We start from the raw sequence: 23,110 nt of genomic DNA, 5'->3' as shown, positions 1-23,110 counted from the left end.
GCTGCGTTCAGCAGACTCAACAGTTTTGCAACCGTTTTATGATTGTCTGCTGAGATAGGACCATTCTTCTAGATCTAAAAGTATGATCCAATTAGCGCGAAGGAAACTTACAACAGTTGCAAAACAAACGTTCTGCTGAACGCACCCTATACAGGGGAACTGAAAGAAGAAGGGCCATTTTGATCAACTCATCGATACATGCGATTCCGCCGTTATCGTAGCTGCCAACTTCACGGCGCTCGATTAACAGGGATTTAGGGATCCTCTCGATACAATGGTAATAAAATAGTACTAGTAGTAGCCAACTTCACGTCGCACGACTCGCACGACTGTCAACGGATACTGACGGAGGCTTCGAAAATGCTTTGGCAGACGCGCGCTGATTTCGTTGTCTTATTCGTGTGACTCGGATTGACTCGGACCCGACTGTGGAAGAGTCGTGGAATCATGTGGCCGATGCGGTCGGAGATGACTCGCGACGAGTGCAGGAAGTGCCTACGATGCCTCGGTAAGGTTATGTGGGCTGAGTAATAGCCTCGTTTAACGAGCGAACCTCATCGATGTGCTGCCTTTCGGTTACGTTCCGACTCTTGTGCTGTCCATAAAAAATTCTATCGTGGACGCGAGGCTGCTCTCCGATGCGTTCTTCTGCCGCAGCGACGGCGACGTTGCTGAAATCATGATGTTCACGTTTCTCACTCGTTTCTCACGGGACGTGAAAAACTGAGTCCACTGAGTCCGTCAAAAATTTCAAAGAGCCAATAATGCGTTCAGCAACAGCGGATATGGCTTGGCATGGAAGCATAATTTTCATCTTGTATTTTGTTATTAAACATAGCAGTTGATCTTTGTGTCAAATGGATAAGTTGACAGCTTATTTAATATGAAATACAATATTAGAAGACATAAGCCCAACGTCTGGCATTCTTCTGGCAATGCTGGCAGAGTCTGGACGCTGCAGCTATTATTTTATGTTAATATTAGAAAATGACCTTTGTCTTCTCTAGATAACGCATGGAATTAGACAGCACATTTAACCGTAAATTATAGCATATATAATTTTTGTTTTAAGCTCGTGCCTCGTGTGTATGTAAGAAGACAGTCATGTATAATTAAAAAAAATGTTTTATTATCTATTACACATGGACAATTTATACAAATATTTTGAATAATAAAATATGAATCGAGATATAGAAATATAATTATTTAATAATATATATGCTTATAGTATTTTATGTATGTGCAAAGGTTTTAGTTTTTTTTCACACATTTTCGTTTTTTAATGCATAATATATGCAATAATATTTCATGATATTCAGTCACCAACTTATTCATATGACACATTTTTTGTGACTTTTTAACATCTCTTGTAAATTTTGGATTTTTTTGCGAAAAAAAAGACATTTGTTTGGAGGCAATAAAAACGATCCATTTTCATATCTCACAATCAGCCATATCTTTGAAAGTGCTGTCCATCTGAAGAATGCGTTGATCGGAATAAGTAATTTGAAGGCAGATGGATATGTTGCATGCAAGAGAACTTTTCAGCCCAAGTTAAAAATGGTATGCCGACAAGGAGAGATCTCCAGGTATGTATTACGCGAATTTTGGACAGTTTGATATTAAGATATATAGTTTGATATTCAGAGTTTGTAAAAATAATATGTATAATATTCAAGTGCTATTGGGCTTAGGGCTAAAGGATTAGAGTTACAAAGTTTTAAAATTTGAAATTATCGCACGTGTTACGGATATCAGAAAATGGCTGAATCTGTCTAGTCGTAGTGTCTAACAAGGGGACCAGATATTGGGTACTTTCCAGCAAGGACATAGTTAGACACTGTAACACAGTGAGTCGTTTCATCCTTGTTATTTGCCAACGTTAAACAAGGATGAAAGGACTTACTGTGTTACACAGTGTCTATGTCCTTGCTGGAAAGCACCCATTATCCTCTCGGATTTTATCAAACTGAAAATATAGTATAATGTATGTTATTATAGTATAATATAGTATAAAGTATTTAATGCAATTCACAAGCATTATGAGGGAATCAAAGTGAGTTTTCAACATTTTTGAGCTTACAATAGACGCTATGGCTAGACGCAGTCCATCCTCGGCCATTTGCTCTGTTACATGAATGATCATTTCAAACTGTAAAACTTTGTAACTCCTTTGGCTCATTGGTACCTGAATGTTACATATTATTTTTACAGCGTTAAACTTTATATTTTAATGTTAAACTTTCAAAAATCCGTATGATACCTGAATCTTTCCTTGTGAGTACAGAGAACGTGTAGCAAAATAACCTTTCGGTTTCTCAGTAAATGAATCAGTTTCTGTTGCTAAATGATCTTTTCTATTTGATTTTGTCGATCAAATGATTCAACTGAAAATTATTTTTATTTTGACATTTTTCTCAGTGAAACAATCGTTTAACACACAAAGAAAGAAGTTTCATTTTATATATATATATATATGTATTTATTTCTTCATAATACTATTGATAATTTTTTAAATTTTGTTAACTATTTTATTATATGGGCTGTTTTCCATTATTCACTACGAGTACTGGAAGTACTAATAGGAAGACTATAGCATAGGTAACATGAATTATAGATTTCGTACTTGCAGTGGCACTGAATAACAGAATGCAGCCATGATTAGATAAAAAATAAATAAAACAATATTAGCTCGAATCCAACATCCAACTATATTTTACTGGATAGCTTAAAAATTTATCTTACCACAGTATTACCTACAGTATTTGGTAATAATTGTTTCACCTGGTTGATGAAGATTGTAAAATAACACCATTCATGTTCTATCAAATGTTCAGAAAAGCCTTTTTAGCATGGTTGTTCAATTTTACCCTTATGTATATTATGTGTTAAATTATGTTAAATTATGACATATTTTGATAACAATTCTTCAAAGATGCAAAAAAAACCGGAAATTTACTTAAAATTTAAATAATTATACCAGAGGGCTAAAAAAAGACTAAAATTTTTACACATTTAATATACTATTCTATAAAAATATTGTATAAAAAATATACTTATAATATACAATATTTTTGTTATGCACAAAAAACTATGAATGCGATTACGTAATATAAAATTGAATATTCTGAAATATATCACATAGAATATTACACAAAATAATATTGTTTATTTTTTATCTAATACTAGTATTAATTAATAACAAAATGGATAAAAAGAAATAAATATATATAATAATGCATAGGCTGTAAAATTAATATTACTTGTATCATGCTTTCAAAGCGATTGTTTCGCCGAGAAAAACATAACAAATATAAATAATTGTATTATTTTTAAAATAAATTCCTATTATTTTATTGATTTTTACATCCATACATTCTTCCCCTTCATTACATAAAGTTATCCTGCTTTGGATCCGAAAATATCTAGTCATTATGTAAAATAAATGAAATTGTAGGTCGCATCCAATCTCCCTTACCATTATAGGATTAATACAAATTTTAGATTTAGATAAATACATTTTATGAAATTAGTAACATTCGAATGTCATAATTAATTTTTATATGATGTATTCTGACATATGATCTTTTTATGTTACAGAATTAGACGCTTATGGAAGTATGGTTTCTGTTCTACGTGCTCAAGGTCCTTTCACCAACGAAAAACAGAAATTATTGCAAGAACTTGCTAAAGTATTACATATCTCCAATGAAAGACACCGTGCTGAAATACGGAGAGCTGTGAACGACGAGAAACTTGCAACAATTGCAGAACAGTATGTATTCTATGCGACAGTGAACTTGATTGAAGTTTATAGAAAAATAAAGAGATATTGTTTAATATATAAGTTTAATATATAAATTTATTGCTTAATATATAAAAGATATTGCATATATGAGATTTAATGAAATTATTTATATGAAATAAAGTTTTTTATATTACTATCAAATACATTGTAAAAGATTGAAAGTTTTAAAGACTGAAAGAACAAAAAGACTTTTGTTCATTTAAATAATGCGAATTTATTGTTATCCAGACTTAATGGTCCAAATACTGGTATAGATTGGACTCTTGAAGGTCGTCGATCTATTCCTCTTTTGCCAAGATTGAAGGCACGGTCTGCATTTACGACATTAGCAAATAGCTTATCTCTTACCACTGCGATTGCAAACAATAAGAAACCTGATAGGTGTAATACTGTTAGACAATCTGGAAATTCAACAGGTTAAATGATAATTATAACACTTATATATATTTATATTTATGTTGTATTAATTAAGTTAATTATGTATATATATATATATGTGTGTGTATGTGTGTGTATGTGTTAACAGCTGCTGAAACTGAATCTCATCCTAGCATAAAAATAGAAGAAGGCTTATCTGTAGAGTCAAAATTAAATAGTTTAGAAAATTATCTCGACAACAGTAAAACCTCACAAGAAGTAAGTAAAAATATAATAAATTTAATCTAATTGCAATTTTTCAAATAAACGTTCGTATTATATGTCACATATATACATATACAGGGTATTTCTTAAATAGCGGACACTAATCATATTTCGTCAACCATTGCAAAAATTGCAAAATTGTAGAAGACTTTTTGATTCAATTTTCAATGAGGAATAACGCTATATGATTAGTGTCCGCTATTTAAGAAACAGCCTGTATATGTATTACGATATATATTATATATTTATTTTATTAATCATGTTCTTTAATATATTCATAATTCATAGAATTCAAATTTGATCGAAAATGAGACGATAGATAACAAAGATGTACTTGATAAAGTTACTGAAAAGCCCAAGGAGTCCTCTCGAAAACGCAAATCTCCTTCCCCGTTGCCGACGGCACCACCGAATAAAGTTCTAGTAATATCTGAACCACCGAACCATATTTCGCGGACTTCTGAAAATAAGCAATCACAAGTACTACAAGTAACCAAACATCAAAATTTTGCGTTAATTAAGGTTAACGAGACTTCAGGTTGGTTTCTTTTACTTCTTTCTACTTTCATGTAGATTCGTAGAAAGCAAAAATATCACTTCTATATACATTAGATAGCAAACGAATTACTTAACATAGAACATATTGATTTTTTTGGAAGAGGCTTGTCCAACATTTCGCGCGTGAGTTAAACGTTTCCATTTTCATTAACTCAGCGAGAGAGAGAGAGAGAGAGAGAGAGAACACAAAAAGAATACAATCTATTCAGTAACTAGTTTTGTTCCATCCTTTTTTTTTTCTTTTATCAACAAGATAATAGAGAAATGGAAGCGTTTAGCTTGCAAGCAAAATTGGACTGGCCTTACAAAACTAAAATGATATCAATACCTGAGAACATGCTAAGAAATTACTGTAATCGAAAGAAAAATATCTACATGGTGTTTAAAAATTATTACTTTTTCTAAATTATAAATTATGCGATAAAATGGAAGATGTGCTTTCTTTTTTGGACAAAAAATTTTTTTATACATTCTAATAAATCTTATCAATGGTGCTGGAGAATTTGCGGGTTATCGTCGTGTCGTGATCCATTGCTAATGCCAACGTTTCGTGAATTTTGCCATTTACTTCATCAGGGCGAGGAGCACACTGATACCAATATCAATATCAGTATCAGATAATCTGCAAACCCTTTGACACCTCTGAAGAAAATATCCGTGAAAGCCTCAAAAATATTGTAAATCTTATCAATATATTTTTTATATGTTAATTAATTTTCAATTATTTTTCGTATTAAATTCAGATTCTGTGGAGAGCACAACAGTATCAGAACATCCGAGTGAGTGCACCACAGTTTCATTAAATAAACATGTAATTGTTACAACAACTTCTGTATGCACAAATCGTGTCAGCAATCCTAAGATGGCAGTAAGCACTGACCAGAATAAAATTAATACCAAAGTACTACCAGCAATATCAAGTTGTATATTGAACATAAACAAAGTGCATTCAAGTAAAGACACACAACCTCAAGATAGCACAAGTATGTATCTGCATCTAATTTACAGTGGGTTTAATTTCATAATATACATTCGATTTCTATGCATTGTAACCATCAAAATTTTTTTTATTGTTGCAGACGGTACACAGAAAACTCAACCTGATAATACTAACTCAATATTATCTGATAATGTTAGTTCAAATCCATCAACTACAAAAAGCTGTATGACGCTTTGTGACCCAATTATACAAAATTATACTAGAATGACAAGTAAGATAATAAGTTATAGATATTTATTCATAGTTGATAAGAATGCTTAAAAAATATTGTATGAAACATCTCACAATTATTTTTATAATTGAGGTATGTAAAAATGTAGATAATAAAAAATCTAAATAAATCCTTAGGCGCTCGACTTACACAATCAATGCCTGTGTATCCTGGAACTACAGTATCGAGTGGTCCTGGGCCACCTCAAGTTAAACAAGTTCCCATAACATTAATGTGTACGAAACTGCCATCGGAACAAATTGTAACCTTTGATCAATCCACTGCCAAAACGGTAAATCTAAATATGAGAGAGAGAGAGAGAGAGAGAGAGAGAGAGAGAGAGAGAGAGAGAGAGAGAGAGAAAATATCAGTTCTGTTTAATTTTATATTAAAATTGCTGCAAAAGAATAATGTGGAAATACATTTTATTAAGAGTATATTATTATATTGCTGTAAAATATATGTATATATTTATTTATTTTAGGGTATTTTTCCCAAGAAAGTCATAAATATGCCTCATTATACTAATACTAAATTAAATAAAGCTAACGTGATCGTTATCCAGAAGGCAAAATCTGTAACACTATCACATGCAGGCAAGGTATTCTAATAAGTATCAAGAATACAAAGATAAATATCATAGAACAAAAGTAAAAGTTGAATAGATTTCATTGCATTAATTGCTTTACTGACCATTTCAGGAAGTACTAGGGAAAGTAATAATGGAAGGAAAGAATCTGTGCGTTACGAGCCAACATAATGCAAACTCGATCAACGTTCAACCCCATCATATCTCTCTGAATAATGGAGATCAAACAAAGACTATGCTGCCAATTGCAAACTCGCCACAGAATGCAGAATCTATCAAAACAAACATAAAGGTAATTTATTATATCTTATCGCTATTGTTCCGTTTAGTCTGTTGTCTCTATGTACATCTACAATTATATTTTGCAGTCTGGAAAAGCAACGGTTGTGTCAGTTACGCGTTTTCGGCACGATGTTCAGGAGAACAAAGTTCTCTCGCAGCTTTTTGATTCGCCTGCCATTTGTAATGTTGAGAAATCCAAGACTTTGATACAGGATATAAATGCGTGTTTGCCAAAGGAAGAATGCAACAGCGATAAAAATACAACCGATCGAGAGTCATCTCTAAAAACAGATTCCATGATTACTTCCACATCGGAAGAAACACAGCACAGATCAGTTCAGAGTAATAGTAATAATATCGAGCATAGGTATAACAAATTCTTGATATCAAATCTTAAGGATTTAATAAACGTTTCGATAAATTAATGCTTTTTCTTTCTTGTAGGAAAAATAACGATGTTAACGTGAGTATAAATTCTCAGGACACGAATCTGCTAGAATCTTCAAAATTGTTGGAAAGCAAGGAAATACTGGTCAGGTCAAAGCAAGTACATGGTATGTTGCACAAGTGTAAAAGATGATATATATATATATATATCAAACTTAATTTTAATCAGAAATGAGATGCGTCATTAAAATCAAAACAATGAAATGTAAAAAGTCTATATTCAATTACAGATGATATTGAAGATGATGTTCGAATAGAAAAACCTGACGAAAATGTGGATACGTTTAATGCGACGTCAGAATCGATAAATAAAAATTTGCAGAGCTTCCAGTATCTAGTGGATAACGACGAGAATCACGATTTAGAAAAGTCGTTGAGATCAATGGTGACCGTAAACCAGATGGACGAGCATGATGACTCGTAACAACTAAAGATCTCGCGTTATACGTGTCGTAATTATAATTACACGACGGCAAGGCTGATACTTTCGTTTCGAAAGCGTACTGACATATTTATCATGTATAAGTATATATGCGTATATGTTTCTATTTATATGTATATACATACAAACACACACACACACACAACACGCGCGCGCGCATACGTCTATTTTAACGAGGTTTATATACATATGCTATGTTCAACATTTGTTGCTCCTCAAAAGATTTCGACGATCTCGAAAGGATTGAAAATGATCTTTTCATTATTACGTGTACAAAATGAATAAGATAATCAGATCATTTGTTAAGATTCCGACATTTGAACATATTGATTGATATTAGTACTGTATATAAGTGCCAAATTATATAATCTGCCATTAATTTATACTTTTGTAAAGAATCATGCACGTTTGTTCATTTATTTATCATAATCCCAGTTTGCAATGTAAATTATTCCTTCATCAGCTTTTAGAATTTATCTACTATTTAACAAATTTGACTGTTCAGTTTTAAAAATTATCGAATTATTGAATCAATGCAATTATTGAATTTTACATGTTACATAGCGAAAGGAGAGGTAACTAGATGTGTCAAATTACACTTAAAAATTATTTTATACTTCTGTTTGTAAATATGTGACATTTTTGTAAACGTGATATTATGATGTTAAGTATTAGAAGTTTGGTTTTGTGAATCTGTCACTTGCTCATACTACTGTCGTAGCGGCATTGTAAATATTTTGTAAATGTACTGACATACTCGGACTATTCTGAGAAAAGACGTTGGGTGGATATATACATACTTTCTTCCATCCTATCGCCATTAATAAATTGCAAATGTTAATAAAAGTTTAATGATAGTAATTATAGTTATTAATAGCGAAAGAGGGAAGTATTGTTTTTTGCTATTTTTTAATAAAACTTGCTCATATAGAGCAACAATTTGCTCTCACCTAAGAGAGTGTAACAGGAAAAGGCTATATTTTTTGTAAATGAAATAACACTGCCCTTCGAATTGCAATATCGATGTACTCTATTACTTAGAGTACTTAGACTTTACTGTATTTTATGCAGTATTTTCGCCAAGTTGCAGAATACTTCGCCTACATTCTTATTGTACGAATTTGTAAGCAGCTAATCTTCATCGATATATAAATTGAGATAATTACATTTTCTCAATTAAGTATATTCGGCATGTACTGATTATGAGTGTCTCAGATTTTTCGTATCAAAAGATGGTAGTAATAACGCTTCGCGCCAAATATATATAGAAATATAGCAATCGGAAAAGACTTTACAGCGCTTTACCAGAATGACTTTTAAAGAAAAGTTAGAGCGAATAATTTAATCCTTTGCCTTATAATATTAAGTGAGACTCGTAGTACGAATTACATAAATATAAGAAAAAAAACACGAGTAGGATTCGTGGTAAAAAAATTAAAAATTGTTGTAAAAAGACCGCCAAGCAAACTGTTTACAAGATAAAATCATATCTACAAGCAATGAAAAGATCTTTTTTATATGTTTTTTTTATGTTTTTTTATTTTATTTTATATTATAAAATTTATGTAAAATATATATATATATATGTGTAAAAAAGTAAATAATTTTATATTGTTACTGAATATTTGATGTTCTTTTTATAAAACAATGTTTGAAAGTTTCTTATCACGGTATTATTGGCTTCCAGATGATCGACAAAGGGAGATTAAACATATTGCCAGACACTTAATTATTCCAGCGCGCGAACAACTTTGTCTCTAATAATGAAATGCATGATCACAAATTAAATCGTAAGGCAAATAATTAATTAGTATTTTAAAAATTATTTTTCATCAATATTATCAATTAACTTAGACGAATCTTATTTTAATAATTTCGATGTAAAGCTTTGTTACAGAATAATATTGTATATGTAAAAGATTATTTAAAAAACGCGCACATACAGTATCCACTCAATGGCAATACTCTCATTTAGGAATAAAATTTATAGATGAAAACTGATGCAATAAATCAGAGATACTCTGTTCTATATATCTGTATATATGATAATACTAGTGCAAACTATGTACATATACAAACAATGATATTTACAGTTAATTGCAAAAAATAAAAATATTTAACGTGAATAAACTGATCATTCGTTATTATATAAAATCATAAATTTATTTTAATCAATTTAACTAAAAAAGAGAGTTACACGAGTTTCCGAATATAGATAATGAACATTACCTGAGTAGACTTTATTATTTATTATGAATATTTTTTAATCTTATCAAACTGTTATACATTCACACAAAAATTTTGTAAGGAATGAAGAGTATGATATATTAATATTAAAAAAGAATTTCTTATTCTTAATTATATTGTTACGCCCGTGTCGGGTTGGCTTGAGCGAATCCATTCGACTCTACTATGTAACAATATTATTATGAAATATCTTTTAATAATCCAGTAACTAATATGGACGAGGTGGACCGCCGCGCATCAAACCTGGAGGTGGACCTCTCATGCCAGGTGGTCCCATCGGTGGACCACCACGTCCTATAGGTGGCATTCCGGGTGGCATACCTATAAAATCGCAAAAAGTATATACATATATATATATATTTCGTAACTATTTCTGAATTATATAATTTGATAATTTTTTAAATTAACACACAAAATACTACTAATACATTGGACCATTTTTATAAATGATCATTGATGAAGAACTCAAAAAGGTACTAGATTTATATCAAATATATATTGCATAATAGTTGTATTTAATGGAATAAAAAAATCATAAAATTTCTTTTAAATATATTATAAAATGTGTTAATAAGTATCGAATAAAAAAATTAAAATATCATGTATGCTAAATATTGGAATATGAATTTAGCAAAGGAAGAAACAATCGCTCATCAAGTTATTCTTAGATTATAAAAAAAGGAAAATAAAAAAAGGAAAATAAAAAAAGGAAAAATAAGGATATCTCAAGAGTTGCGATTTTTTAAGAGTAAAAAAAATCTTACCCATCATTCCAGCTGGTGGTCCCATCATGCCTGGTGGCGGTCCACCGACTGGCATACGTGGTGGACCACCAGGATGTATTTGAGGTGGTGCCGAGACCTGACCTCTGCTGCCAGGTGTCATGATTTGTTGGGATGGACCTCCGACACCCCTGACTGGTCCTTGAAGTCCTGCCGGCACACCTGCAACGTTCGCTGGCATACCTCTGCCAGCAGCACGAGCCATACCTGGTCCTGGTGCAGCTCCTGGGATCGGTACTCTAGGCAATCCTTCCTCTGGAGGCGGTGGACCCTCGACCGTCAAGGAAACAATATTTTCGCCGCGTAGAAGCACAAAGCCCAGCACACGTTTTTCTTCTCTCTCTGGTTGCTTTGTATTTTTTGGCTTGATTTTGCGAAACTCTTCACAGTCACCAAGTATCAGATTCATATGTTTATCAAAGGCCTTAAATGTGCCTATAAATGTTCTAGAGTCTTGTAGGATGATCCTAACTCTATAGTTTATATGCTGTAGCATTTTATTATTCTTGCCAATCGTCTGAAAAATAGTAAATAATTTGTTACTTAAAAAATATATGTATCTTTTTATGTTAACAATCTGATATTTATTTAAAAATAAATTATTTGGATACAATTTATCCATTCCTCATGTATGTTTATTATGCGATGCATTCTTAGATATGTTTTGTTGTTTAGATTTCGAGCTGAACGAATACTAACAAAATAATATTAACAATAAAACATGTTTTATGCTTTATAATAAAAACTATGCTTTAAACAAAAAAAAAAGTCCCAGAATTTTGCTCTATTAAAGTATATTCAACTTTTGTCAGAATATTATCTTTGAAAATATGAGACCTGTCGTATATATACTTTTTAAATATATACTGTTTATTCATTATCTTCATTTTTTAATATAAAGTATATCTTAATTTTATTTATTATAGAAACTTTTACTCGGAAAATTAATCTAGCATTTTGTTTGGTTAGAAATGCGAGTTTAAATCTCAAATGCAAAAGAAATTGAAAAGGATCATAAATCAAGACAAATTTTAAAGATTATTACGTTATAAAAAATTTAATAATGATTATTATTGTCACTTACCATCTTGGCTGATTGTTTTCAACGTAGAGCACAAAAATTAGTTACGAAAAATCCGCACGGAACTTTTACCGCATAACCTCTTCCAACATAAAGAAGCTAAACCGCCAAACATGGCACTGTACCCAACTGTACCTGAGTGTACCCATGGTGTAAATATGTATAAAGCTGGTTCTACATTAGTTGCATCGCAACGTCGCAAGCGTTACGGTCCAATCAACGTCAAGCTAGCTCGACTCTGATTGGACTGCAACGCTTGCGACACGCTTTAACATCACTTGTAAAATTACTTCTCAACATATATCAGTTTTTTAATTTCTAGAGCCCGATTAAATTTTTTATTTTTAATTAGAGTTCGTTCAAAATCCAAGATATCTTACATAATTTTTTATATGAAACAATTAAGATTCAGAAATTTATAAATGCTTAATGCTAAATACGAATACTTTTTTAGATAAAATTTTAATTTTTTTATGTATATAAAACAATATTTGCATTTTTTATATATAAAAAATATGTTATATATATATTATATATAAAAAAATGCAAGTATCGTTGCGGCCGAGAAAGAATAATTTCCACGGTAACTTCACATTTTTCGCGTAAATGTGCTGCATTCACAATCTATAGAGAAATGAATGTTCGATAAGCTTAATGAAAAATCCACTCGGCTTTGTTTCACTCTCTGTCAATTTGTATGTAACTTTAAATATTATAAATAATTTATGTAAATTTCGCGAGTATGCGTGTCGAAGGAAAGCAAACCGTTCAAGTTTTAGCTGCTCCCTGCAAATTGAACACCATTAATTCTATCGTTAAACATGAACAATCTCAACAAGCAGACAATTCTGGCTTGTACAGAAAAGTAAAAAGGAATACCATATAATATTAAAAAATTTATTACGTAAGATAATAATATAAGTAATACGCGAATTTAATTTTTATTATTAGATTTTGGATGAGCCCAAGTATTCTAGCAAAGACAATTTGTCTCTTCAATCTTCAATAGGTGTGATCAATGAGGATGAAGTTTCGAATATATTAAGCGAGACTGAAAATTTAGATATCGGGAAATATGATACATTCACATCTAAAAGTAATATGATTCAACAACTTGAATATGTTTCGTGGAAGTACAAAAATCCGTATAGTATTTCTATTACCAATCATATGGATTATGAAAAATATAGTCACACATTAGGTAAATATACAATATTATGTAAATATAATACCTTAACACAATAACAGTATTACTTCATTATATATTAATAATCGATTATTTAACAAAATCATGATTTGTGGTAATTATGCTAGTCAAGTAATTAATCATTAAATTTCTTTATTTGTTACTTATTGGGGTATTACAAATCTTTATGTAATAAAAATTTTGTCTATAGCATCAATTCTTGCGCTAAACACATGTAATTATAAAAAATCTTATATTGATACAATTTAAAAAAAATTTTATGTAAGTTGACTTAATGCACATAAGAAATATTTTTAAAAAAATACAAATCAAACACTAGGTAATCGAATTATGTTGTAACACTGTAGAGAATGTTTTCAAAGAGGACGAGCCCCAGGAAGGAAGAGCAAAGCAAAGCATTCTCTCCAATTGTCGAGAGTATTTAGCTACCTATCAGGAATCTTGTGGTACACCACGTACCGAATATTCCTTCGCTGCTTTGATCATAGTAATGGCTCAGGCTACGGCACGATCTTTGTTGGGACTGATATACATGATCATTAATGTCGTTCCTGTTATTCAGGTGATTATATAAGCGCTTTTCTAAATCCTCTGTGTCAGTGAATCGAAAGTAAAGGATTAAATGCATATCTCTTGAAACATGAATTCCAGATGTTTTCTTTCATATTGAGATTCGTATTAGACAAGATAATCGATATATGCAGGACTAAGAATATTCAGCAAGTAGCTGTAAAACTCACAATTTTCATCATACAATTGCTCAGCGTATACATCTGCCTTATATTTATATTTGGCTTCATCGTTTTGCCGATTGTACAAATGGCAATTGGTATTGCAACTAAATTTGTAATGCGCAATTAAAACGTAGTATTATATTGTAAAAGGCGAATAAAATCATGATAGTGTAACCCTTACAGAAATTCTTTAATTGCGATTTAATCTTTCTTTGTACAAATTTATGAGCACACATGACAATCTTTGTTAATCATTTCTTTACGATACCTTACATGATAAAATTCACAAATCAGTTTGAGGACTGAATAAAAGGCAATGAAGTTGAGAAAAAGACGTTTAATAAACAGCAGCTAAAATGACTGAAAACACCAAGAAAATAGTGTTCAACTCGATAGTGCTTGCCGTGGCCCATTCGCATTCCAGCTCCGTTTTTAACAAATTTGATAACGATACGTTGTTTTTGTTCAGACAGAACGTTTCGCGGATATCGTCATCCCAACCGTTGTCCCAACAACTAAATTCGTCGCCCTCTTCTCGCTCGAAATTCTGGAATTTATCGTAAGAAATACATCGATCCTCTTGATATTGTCTGTGTTTCCTCTGCCATATTTCTATCCATCTAATTAAAAAGAAATTATTATTACTCATTAACCTTAGGAGATCAATTGATATTTTGCAAATCAGCATATAATGAAGAATTACGTTACAAAAAGAATAAAACAATAAAACTTTATAAGTTTTAAAATCAAATAAATGTATTAATTTGTTTTTTGTATTGTCATATTTTAAAATAATGGCATTGCAGTTTATTAATATACACTTTGTTTATTTTAAATCTATATTCAACGTTCACAAGTATTTTACTATAACAATTTAATTTTATTGTATCATACCCAATATCGCAATCACAATTGACATGATTATCCGCTAATCGAAGTTTCATGAGGAATCGCTGGCCCGGTACTCCCGGTTTGTAACTGATTGATGGATTATGCAATGATCGTATATCGCTATCGCGGATTTCCACGGTCATATTACGCACACGCTGCGCGTTTCTAAATATTTCTCGCGGCACAATCGCCACGCTGGTATTGTACAAACTGAAATGAAGATGGGGATTTCGCATACCCTAAAAAGTTACTCAATGTATACTTCAAATACCAATACGTAATAATAATATTGAACATTTTTAAGTAAAATTCATGACTAACTACTTTTATTAAAATTTAAACTTTACGATGATATATAGAATTACTACAGATAGTTCTCATAAAAATTAAATAAAATTTAATAAGTTAAACTAGTTCTGAGTCAGAATTATTTTGATCCAAACAGTTAAATTTTCGTTTAAATAAAAAATACGTTCATGAAAAAATACATCAGAGATTTCATAAAAATCTCTTAACTATGAGTCAAAAAACGAAAACTTACGTGTAGTATTTCTGGATGTATAGTCTTTAAAGCTTTACCAGTTAACGTAATGTTGTATAATTTGTAAGGAAATTTCCCTGTCATTTCCTTCTCTAGATTGGTGTCATTTTGAATCTATTACAAATATTATATGTTCAGTAAATCTAATTTTTATGGTACGCTATTCATCCAGTACTCACATCAATGAGCAAATGTTTTAAACCATGGTTATATTCTAGGATGTTGGGAAAGTTGAAATTCTTTATACTATTGTACGTAGTAATATGTAGTTTGCGAAGTTTGGTAGCTTTGCAAAGTGCTCCTGCCTATAAAAATCGATTCGTGTCTATGACGAGATCTTACAAAATTTGTGACATGCAAATTCGAAATATAAATACAAACTTACTTCAAAGATTGATAGACTGAGTTTTCGTATATCGAGCTCTTCGAGACTATCAGCCACACCGAGAAAACTAGTATTTGTAATAGCAGTAATGGGATTGTTCGCCAAATTGAAGGTCTTTAATTCCGGTAATGTGTGAGTAATCAACGGTACCACTGTTAAATCATTGTAACTTAAATCTAAATAATGAAGAGATGTAAGATTGGACGACATTTCTGGGGGAATCGTTGCCAACCCGTTATGTGCCAGATTTAAGGTTTGCAATCGTCTTAGAGGCAACTCTGGAATCTACATTACGTATTACATGCTACTGTTCTATACGCTTTTTGCATAATAAAATACTTACACTCAAGAGAGAAATATTGCTCAGACCAAGATACAGAAGTGTGTCCTCTAAACCGTAGAACGTTCTTCCGCGACTTTCCAAAATAAGTTGTTTATTGTGGCTTAAATCAAGATGAGCTAGATATGGTAGATCAGAAAATACGCCGTCGTCTAATCTAACAAGTCGATTATATGATAGATCTAACCACACAAGACCCTATTGAAAAATAGTACATTAAAAAATATACAAATATAATGTATATCTAATAATATATACATATACAATAATATAATACATAATGGCTGCGTTTGGAAACGTCGCTTCCGAATGCAGCCAATATAATCTATAATATAATTAATTAGCGGTAAACAATCAAACGACATAGTTAATAAAAAACAAATAGCTATTTTAGAGTTCTCAGAGTAATGAACTTACTCTAAGTCTGAATATCGTGTCGGTGGTGTGAATCCCCGATAGAATGTTCCAGGACATATCCAAATTTACCAAATTTGCAGTAGATGTCACCGACATACTTTTGACGGGCAGTCTCGTGAATTGATTGTGCGAGAGATCAAGACTCTCTATATCAGAGTCAGTAAACATGTTGTCCGGCAGTGTTCTCAGCTTGTTATAAGACAAATCCACGATGCGCAGTTTTTTCAAGGATCTTAGAGTCTCCGCTGGGATGTCCGTGATTTCGTTCCAGGAGAAAAGTAATACTTGCAAGTTGTTTGTGTTCTTCAAGCAATCAAAATATATCTCTATCAGCTCATTATGTCTCAGATCGAGCCATTGCAAGTGAGGCATATTGCCAAAGACATCCTGAGTGATGTTTTTTAATTGATTGTTTGACAGATACAGATGAGTGAGTGAGTACTCGACCGGCTTGAAGTAATACTTCGCAATATCGGAGATATTATTGTAACTCAAATCCAGAACTTTGATGTTTGATTGCACATTACCACCAACTAAAAGAAATGTGGAAATTAAGAATATCAGTTTAAAAATGATGATAACTATAAAAACAGTTTAATATAAATAGAGAAAAGTAAATAATATTAAATAATTTAAATAAAATAAAAGAAAACGAAATGATTCAAAATTAAATTTTATATTCATTATTTATAATTTCTAAATCAAAAAGTTAATATTTCTTATGAGAGATTACGTTTATTAAACATGTAAACTCACCGACAGATGAAGATATGAAAGAGGTGCTATTTACCAATAATCTTGAAATTTCATTGTGGCTAACGTTGACTTTGAATGACGATAATGTACCCACTTGATCGAATGAGGCGAAGTCAAATTCATTAAGATTGTTATATGCAAGATCAAGAAACTCAAGATCTGGTAAATTCTAAAACAGTATATTCATCAATAATGTATATAATACTTTTTAAATATTAATTTATCACTAAATTTTTACTTAGAATGAATACAAAATAATTAATGCTTATAAAATTATTTTTTAACAATAAAAATTATAATTTTAATTGCATTAAATTTTAAAAATCCAAATAACAGAATCTTTATTTTTAATTAATTCTAAATTGGTTTTAGTTTAACAAAGATTTAACATGTATGCATATATTAAATTACTTGAAAGGCTTCATCGGTGATGTCTCTAATCTTGTTGCCACGTAGATTGATATATTTAAGTCGGTTCATATTGATAAAAGCTCGTCTTTCGATCCTCTCGATGGTATTGTCCTCCAGATTAATTGTTATTAAAGCCGACAAATCGACGAATGTATTAGTTTGCAGATTCCTCACTTGATTAAAAGCGAAGTTGATTTCTTCCAGTGTTGAATGGATGTCACCCTAATCAAATAATTTTTTGTCATATAAGGTATATGTCATATAAAGAAGCAACTTACTTGAAAGATACCCGTCGGTATGCTATCAATTTCATTATCCTGAAGCTCAATGCGTTTTATCCTTTTTAAAAAATGAAAAGATGTAGCAGGTAAAAATCGTATCTTATTATTGCTAAGATCAAGATGCTGCAAATTCGTTAACGATTTAAATGGCCGATTTGGAATTTCAGACATTGAGGAGGAGAGACCATGAGACATTCTTAATGTTAACAGAGAATAGCCCACCTATATGTAAAATTAAAAAAAAAATTTAGGCAACTTAGTATTGTTTATATAATTTTTATAATACACATAGTAACATTTAGGCCGGTATTCATAGTTGATTCTTATATTTAAGACCAATTTAATCATGAGGCCTGTTCTTTTTAGCTGAATTTTTGCACCAGTTCATCTTTCTTCCTCTTCTTCCCTCCTGGAGAGAAAAGGAAGAAAGATGAACTGGTGCAAAATTTCAGCCAAAAAGAACAGGCCTATGGTGACATCTTAAAATGTCATAAGCCAGAGCCGTACTGCATCTCAAGACATTACTTAAGACGATCTTAAAATAAGAATTAATTATGAATACCGGTTTAATTTTAATTAATTAATTTTTATAAAGATTTAACTCCTCTAACTTACTCCTACAGCACAAAGTTGTACAAAAGTTGCAGTAACATTGCAAAGATTTTGCAGCGATATTGCTGCAAATTCTGTGCTGGGATATTAAGTTAGCTAAGAAAATTTGATAAACGGAATAAAAAATTTACCTCCGAGAAAGCATCATCATCTATAGTCGATATCGAGTTTTCAGAAAAATCAAGATACTTGATTCCGCGAACGTGCATGAAAGCGTGACTTTTGATCGTGTTCAGATTACTATTAATTATCCGTAATTCTTTGATGTCCATACCAAATTCTAGAAAATCATTCGCTGATAAGATTGTTTGTGGCATTCGGGAGATCGAGAGGAAACGCAAATTTCTCATTTGTCGTAGGTCTTGAAGGGAAATCATGCCGTTCTGCTTGCCGCTGAGGTCCAAATTATACAAATATTGAAAGCCACTAAATACTTCAGCTGAAAATACACATCATGAGGATCATGCTTGTTTTGTGTCCGCCAATTGCGAAAAATATGCACTATTTATACTTGGCGAAAATGTGTTGATACGATTCTCGCGGAAGATGAGCGTACGCAGGAGATTGAATTCTTGAAATAGATGATTAGGAAGCATAGTTATATTATTTCCTGACACGTCCAATAATTCGAGCGACGATTCTAAGCCGGCTAAGTTAGCCGAGTTGATCTCCAGCAAATCGCAATCGCTCAAATATAGCTCACGAATACGCGAATCTTTGAACGTACCTTCCTTTAATTGTGAATATTCGATATATATAACTATCAATGTTATTATTTAATAGACAGGGCTGGGTATTTTTGCATTTAAAATGCCATTTAAAATGTAATTCTATTTAAAATGCTAAATGTAAAATACTTAAAAAAATGTATATTAAAATGTATGTAAGGAAAACCATTCTGTATTTGAAAACTATTTAAAATATCTATTTACCCATTTTACATATAAAGTGAATTCGAAAAACATTTTACATTTTAAATACATTTTTTAAGTATTTTACATTTGGCATTTTAAATGATTACCCAGCTCTGTTAATAGATACTATCAATATAAGATCTTAATTTCTTAGGTATTTCTAAATATTCTTTTAACTTCGTGATGTGTTTGATTTAAATCTTATCAAATTATATATAATTTTTAATTTATCATCATACCTCGATAGTCATCAAAGGATTGCCTCTAAGATACGTGCGGTTGACCTTGTAAAAATGTTGAAAATCACCGGATGCGAGAGTTTCGATCTGATTATAATCCAGTTGTAACACATCCAGAGGCATCTGTCTACCCCTGATCTCCGGTTCCTGTTGAGCGTGTAGCATTTTCGATATCTTGTTGTAACTGAGATCAAGTACCTTCATGCGCTTCAATAAGAACAATTGGGTATACGGCACGTATGTCAGTTGATTGTCATTCAAATAAAGGTGCGTCAGGTGAGCCATCTCATCTTTGAATATCGAAGGATCGATCTCCTTCAAACTATTTTCTCGAAGATCAAGGCTCTCTAAATATGTAAGACTGACGAAGGCATCGACTGGCAATTTTTCAATCGCGTTTTTTCCCAAATGTAGAATTTTCAAAGAGTTCTCCAAACCACGCCAATTTTCCGGCACAATGCGAGATATCTTGTTGCCTGCATACAAAATTATGCATATAATAATATTACACTTGTCAACTTATTATGTTACATCAATTTTTTTGTATAATATTTTTAAAGTTATTATAAATAATAATACAGCTATTATAAATAGTAATTCTCTCTCTCTCTTGTGTTCAATCTAAATAAATATTCTGATTGCTTGAACTTATTATTAGATGCTAAGAAATTCGGCACATTTTTATTTCAAAACTTATTTAAGATTGTATGTAAAATTATTATTAGAGTCTGGATTAAAGTTCTGAGATTGTGTCAACCGTAGCTGACTGTCCCCACTACATCTCATCCCTCACTGTCGTGGCACCGTCCCTCGCCACGGCTTTGGACGAGTGGTAGTGGAGAGAATCGTGAAGAACTCGCTACGGTCGACTCGAATCGATACATCGGTTGGCGGATAATTCGGACTCTAATTATTACAAACTTTAATAATTTTTTATATGACGTCATGCTTTTAGATTATTACAAGTGTCAATAGATTTTTCAGAACTATAATTGGTATAATTATATTTGATTTATTTCGGTAAAAGCGATAGCGAATACCTGTGAGTTCGAGAACTTCCAGTTTTTGTAAATGTCTAAATGATTTGCTCGGTACGCTTGCGAGTTGATTGTAGGACAAGTCGAGCATCGATAATGATCTTTCAAGACCTAGAAAGGCTTCTTCCGGAATGTCCACCAGGGGATTATGCTTAATCTGTAGTTGGTAGAGACCTAAAATATATAAAACATTACATCATTTTGGAAAAAAAAACATTACGGATTCTTTACATATCTATGGGTCAATGTATTTTCAAAATTACAACTAAAAATACATTTAATATTTTAAATAACAATAAAACATTTCAATAAAATGTTATTTTAAAAATAAAAATCCATATGTATAAATATTTTATCAAAGTAAAAATGCTGTTTTAAATTATATATAAAAAAATTATTTGTAATGAAAATTAAAAAAAAGATAACACGAGATAAGACATGTAATCTGTGATTTTTCATTTCATCGTAATATTAATTAGTTCAATCAAATACCAGTATTCATAAGATATTGTGGCTGCAGAAACCTCAGCCCATTGTTCTCTAGTTGCAGACTATACATTTTGGATGAATTAATTGGCTGCGGTATTCGTGGCATCGGTACACTGTAGCACGCCACTTTGCCAAGATCCGGCATGGCTTTCGAACAAGTGCAAAGCGGATTAAAGAAACACGGTGGATAGTGGACCGGTAGCTCATGCATTCGCGCCATGGACGCCCACATCATCAGCAACAGGATTATCACCAGCATAACGTATGCGACCTTCACCAAAGTAAAGAGCTTCTGCAAATCATCGATTCTGCATATTGGATTCGCTTCGAAGGTGACATCGTGTAGAGACAGAAACTCTTTTTTGTTATAAGTAAAACCTCTATCCAAATATACGTAAAGTTCTCCAAACATTAATAATTATTTAACCCTGAACCACATGAGTGGATCATTTAGACCTGGGTGAAAATTTTAGTCGGCCGCAATTTTTGTACGGTTAATATTGCAGAGTTGAAGTGAAGGGGTAAAAAAAACTTGGAATCTTTCTCTGTCAATCGCCGTGATACAATTGTTTCGTTTTTGTCTTGATCTTGATGCTAATTGTGATACAATAAAAGTTTGGTTTGGGTGGCTTGGATTCGTCAAATGTAAATTAGAGATTTTTGCCGAAAATGAAAATTCGTTTTTAATAAGTGCCTACTTATTAGTGCTGCCTCAATATTACACGAATTATTAGAGATACCTGTAATTTGCACAATTAATCACATTAAATAAATCATTATTACAATTATCATCATCATTTGAATGCTTGAAGACTGGGTTTCTAAGTGTCAGTTCACGTCAAATATCATGTGTGTAATTTTAATTATTATAATTATTCAATTGTGACAATCTATCATAACTTTGCCATCCATTTCACTTTTCTTGCTTCAAAAGTTCAATAAACTTTTCTTGTATAAAAATCTTATTGTGTTTTTATAACTTCTCATACAAAAGATATCATCCTTTTAAAACAATACATTTTCAAAACAATACACTTTGTCTTTCTTTGTTTTTAATAATGATTATTCCTTATGCAAAGTACTGCCGAAGTCTTCAGTAGCTGTAATACGATTAATGAATACTACATTCGCAGATGAGTTACAAATAGGAATTTTACCATGCTCTTTTAGATTATCCTCTGCTTCTTTCCGTGTATTGTATTCCTTCGCCAACATCGAACAACAAACACTAACTGATCATACGCGGTGGTCAGACACATTCGATCGCCGTTGTTCGCGATAGGGCTTCGCGTGCATACTGACAGTCTCAGTGCTTCTCTTTACCCAATTACGAATATTATATTTCATTATACAGCGATTGAATAAAGTTGTGCGCATAAAGCCATTTAAAAATTCACTCGTTGAAGTCTGTAAATATATTTAAACCGCATAATCAGAATAACAGTTTCGTGACTACCACGTTAGCATTCAATTTTGATATTTCGATATCATTTTGAATTTTTGTATAAAAGCTTTAATTTCACCTTTTTTGTTTAGATATAACAGCGCACAGTGACATAAGAATGGATAGAAGATTAATAGAAAGTATCGTAGTTAAACCAGCCATATATTTAGGCGAATTATAAAATTTTTCTTATCTATATATTATTATATATAAAAACGATACGTCTATTTCGATAATGTTTTACATAAATGTAACGTGCGTACAGCACATTATCGATAGACTTTCACATCTGTAATGCGTTGTAACAAGAAATATTGTATATA

General features: G+C 31.5%; 4 protein-coding genes across 7 annotated transcripts; 2 read left to right on the top strand and 2 right to left on the bottom strand.

Annotated features, from left to right (window-relative positions):
- Positions 1–332: 332 nt before the first annotated feature.
- LOC108731687 (BRCA2-interacting transcriptional repressor EMSY) lies at positions 333–8,110 on the top strand. 3 transcript variants are annotated; one of them, XM_018462133.1, is made up of 13 exons: positions 333–508; positions 3,601–3,775; positions 4,037–4,224; positions 4,335–4,444; positions 4,739–4,988; positions 5,752–5,991; positions 6,088–6,219; positions 6,357–6,511; positions 6,704–6,820; positions 6,921–7,100; positions 7,177–7,457; positions 7,535–7,644; positions 7,768–8,110. In XM_018462133.1, exons 1-13 carry the CDS (start codon positions 448–450, stop codon positions 7,959–7,961), a joined length of 2,193 nt encoding a protein of 730 aa, XP_018317635.1. In that variant the 5' UTR covers positions 333–447; the 3' UTR covers positions 7,962–8,110. The 3 variants fall into 3 exon arrangements, with proteins under 3 accessions (XP_018317635.1, XP_018317634.1, XP_018317636.1); XM_018462132.1 differs by having other exon boundaries at positions 4,326–4,444; XM_018462134.1 differs by lacking the exon at positions 333–508 and adding an exon at positions 861–1,039 and having other exon boundaries at positions 4,326–4,444.
- Positions 8,111–10,354: 2,244 nt separating this feature from the next.
- On the bottom strand, positions 10,355–12,197 carry SmB (small ribonucleoprotein particle protein SmB). Its single transcript, XM_018462135.1, has 3 exons — positions 12,093–12,197; positions 10,991–11,525; positions 10,355–10,547 (listed from the first exon to the last, which is right to left on the bottom strand). Exons 1-3 carry the CDS (start codon positions 12,093–12,095, stop codon positions 10,435–10,437), a joined length of 651 nt encoding a protein of 216 aa, XP_018317637.1. The 5' UTR covers positions 12,096–12,197; the 3' UTR covers positions 10,355–10,434.
- Positions 12,198–13,119: 922 nt separating this feature from the next.
- Positions 13,120–14,173, top strand: LOC108731690 (uncharacterized). The gene is made up of 3 exons (XM_018462136.1): positions 13,120–13,290; positions 13,644–13,858; positions 13,948–14,173. The coding sequence occupies exons 1-3, from the start codon at positions 13,191–13,193 to the stop codon at positions 14,155–14,157; spliced, it is 525 nt and encodes a 174-aa protein (XP_018317638.1). The 5' UTR covers positions 13,120–13,190; the 3' UTR covers positions 14,158–14,173.
- Positions 14,174–14,354: 181 nt separating this feature from the next.
- On the bottom strand, positions 14,355–22,837 carry chp (leucine rich repeat containing G protein-coupled receptor chaoptin). Of its 2 annotated transcripts, XM_018462130.1 has the most exons (16): positions 22,501–22,837; positions 21,347–21,635; positions 20,858–21,028; positions 19,818–20,293; positions 19,176–19,395; positions 18,796–19,103; positions 18,050–18,274; positions 17,772–17,993; positions 17,361–17,529; positions 16,605–17,137; positions 16,191–16,385; positions 15,848–16,132; positions 15,642–15,767; positions 15,463–15,576; positions 14,925–15,160; positions 14,355–14,650 (listed from the first exon to the last, which is right to left on the bottom strand). In XM_018462130.1, exons 1-16 carry the CDS (start codon positions 22,501–22,503, stop codon positions 14,368–14,370), a joined length of 3,855 nt encoding a protein of 1,284 aa, XP_018317632.1. In that variant the 5' UTR covers positions 22,504–22,837; the 3' UTR covers positions 14,355–14,367. The 2 variants fall into 2 exon arrangements, with proteins under 2 accessions (XP_018317632.1, XP_018317633.1); XM_018462131.1 differs by lacking the exons at positions 14,355–14,650; positions 14,925–15,160 and having other exon boundaries at positions 15,488–15,554; positions 15,622–15,767.
- Positions 22,838–23,110: the final 273 nt, after the last annotated feature.

This window comes from Mycetomoellerius zeteki, unplaced genomic scaffold (assembly GCF_001594055.1).
Source record: "Mycetomoellerius zeteki isolate Tzet28-1 unplaced genomic scaffold, Tzet1.0 scaffold135, whole genome shotgun sequence".
Taxonomy (NCBI): Eukaryota; Metazoa; Arthropoda; class Insecta; order Hymenoptera; family Formicidae; genus Mycetomoellerius; species Mycetomoellerius zeteki.
Note: the sequence above shows the minus strand (reverse complement) of the source record. Positions and strands in the feature narration are given on the sequence as shown.

Bases quoted from the DNA above. Each gene is read 5' to 3' on its own strand.
- LOC108731687 (XM_018462132.1), top strand. From the start codon at position 448: ATGTGGCCGATGCGGTCGGAGATGACTCGCGACGAGTGCAGGAAGTGC. The intron at 6,821-6,920 runs GTATTCTAATAA...TGACCATTTCAG, and splicing joins CACTATCACATGCAGGCAAG to GAAGTACTAGGGAAAGTAAT. The intron at 7,101-7,176 runs GTAATTTATTAT...TATATTTTGCAG, and splicing joins CTATCAAAACAAACATAAAG to TCTGGAAAAGCAACGGTTGT.
- SmB (XM_018462135.1), bottom strand. The intron at 10,548-10,990 runs GTAAGATTTTTT...GCGATTTTATAG, and splicing joins ACCACCAGCTGGAATGATGG to GTATGCCACCCGGAATGCCA.
- LOC108731690 (XM_018462136.1), top strand. From the start codon at position 13,191: ATGATTCAACAACTTGAATATGTTTCGTGGAAGTACAAAAATCCGTAT. The intron at 13,291-13,643 runs GTAAATATACAA...GTAACACTGTAG, and splicing joins AAAATATAGTCACACATTAG to AGAATGTTTTCAAAGAGGAC. The intron at 13,859-13,947 runs GTGATTATATAA...CATGAATTCCAG, and splicing joins ATGTCGTTCCTGTTATTCAG to ATGTTTTCTTTCATATTGAG.
- chp (XM_018462130.1), bottom strand. The intron at 19,104-19,175 runs GTATAAATAGTG...GTGTATTTTCAG, and splicing joins TATCAACACATTTTCGCCAA to CTGAAGTATTTAGTGGCTTT. The intron at 17,138-17,360 runs GTGAGTTTACAT...CATTTCTTTTAG, and splicing joins TTTCATATCTTCATCTGTCG to TTGGTGGTAATGTGCAATCA.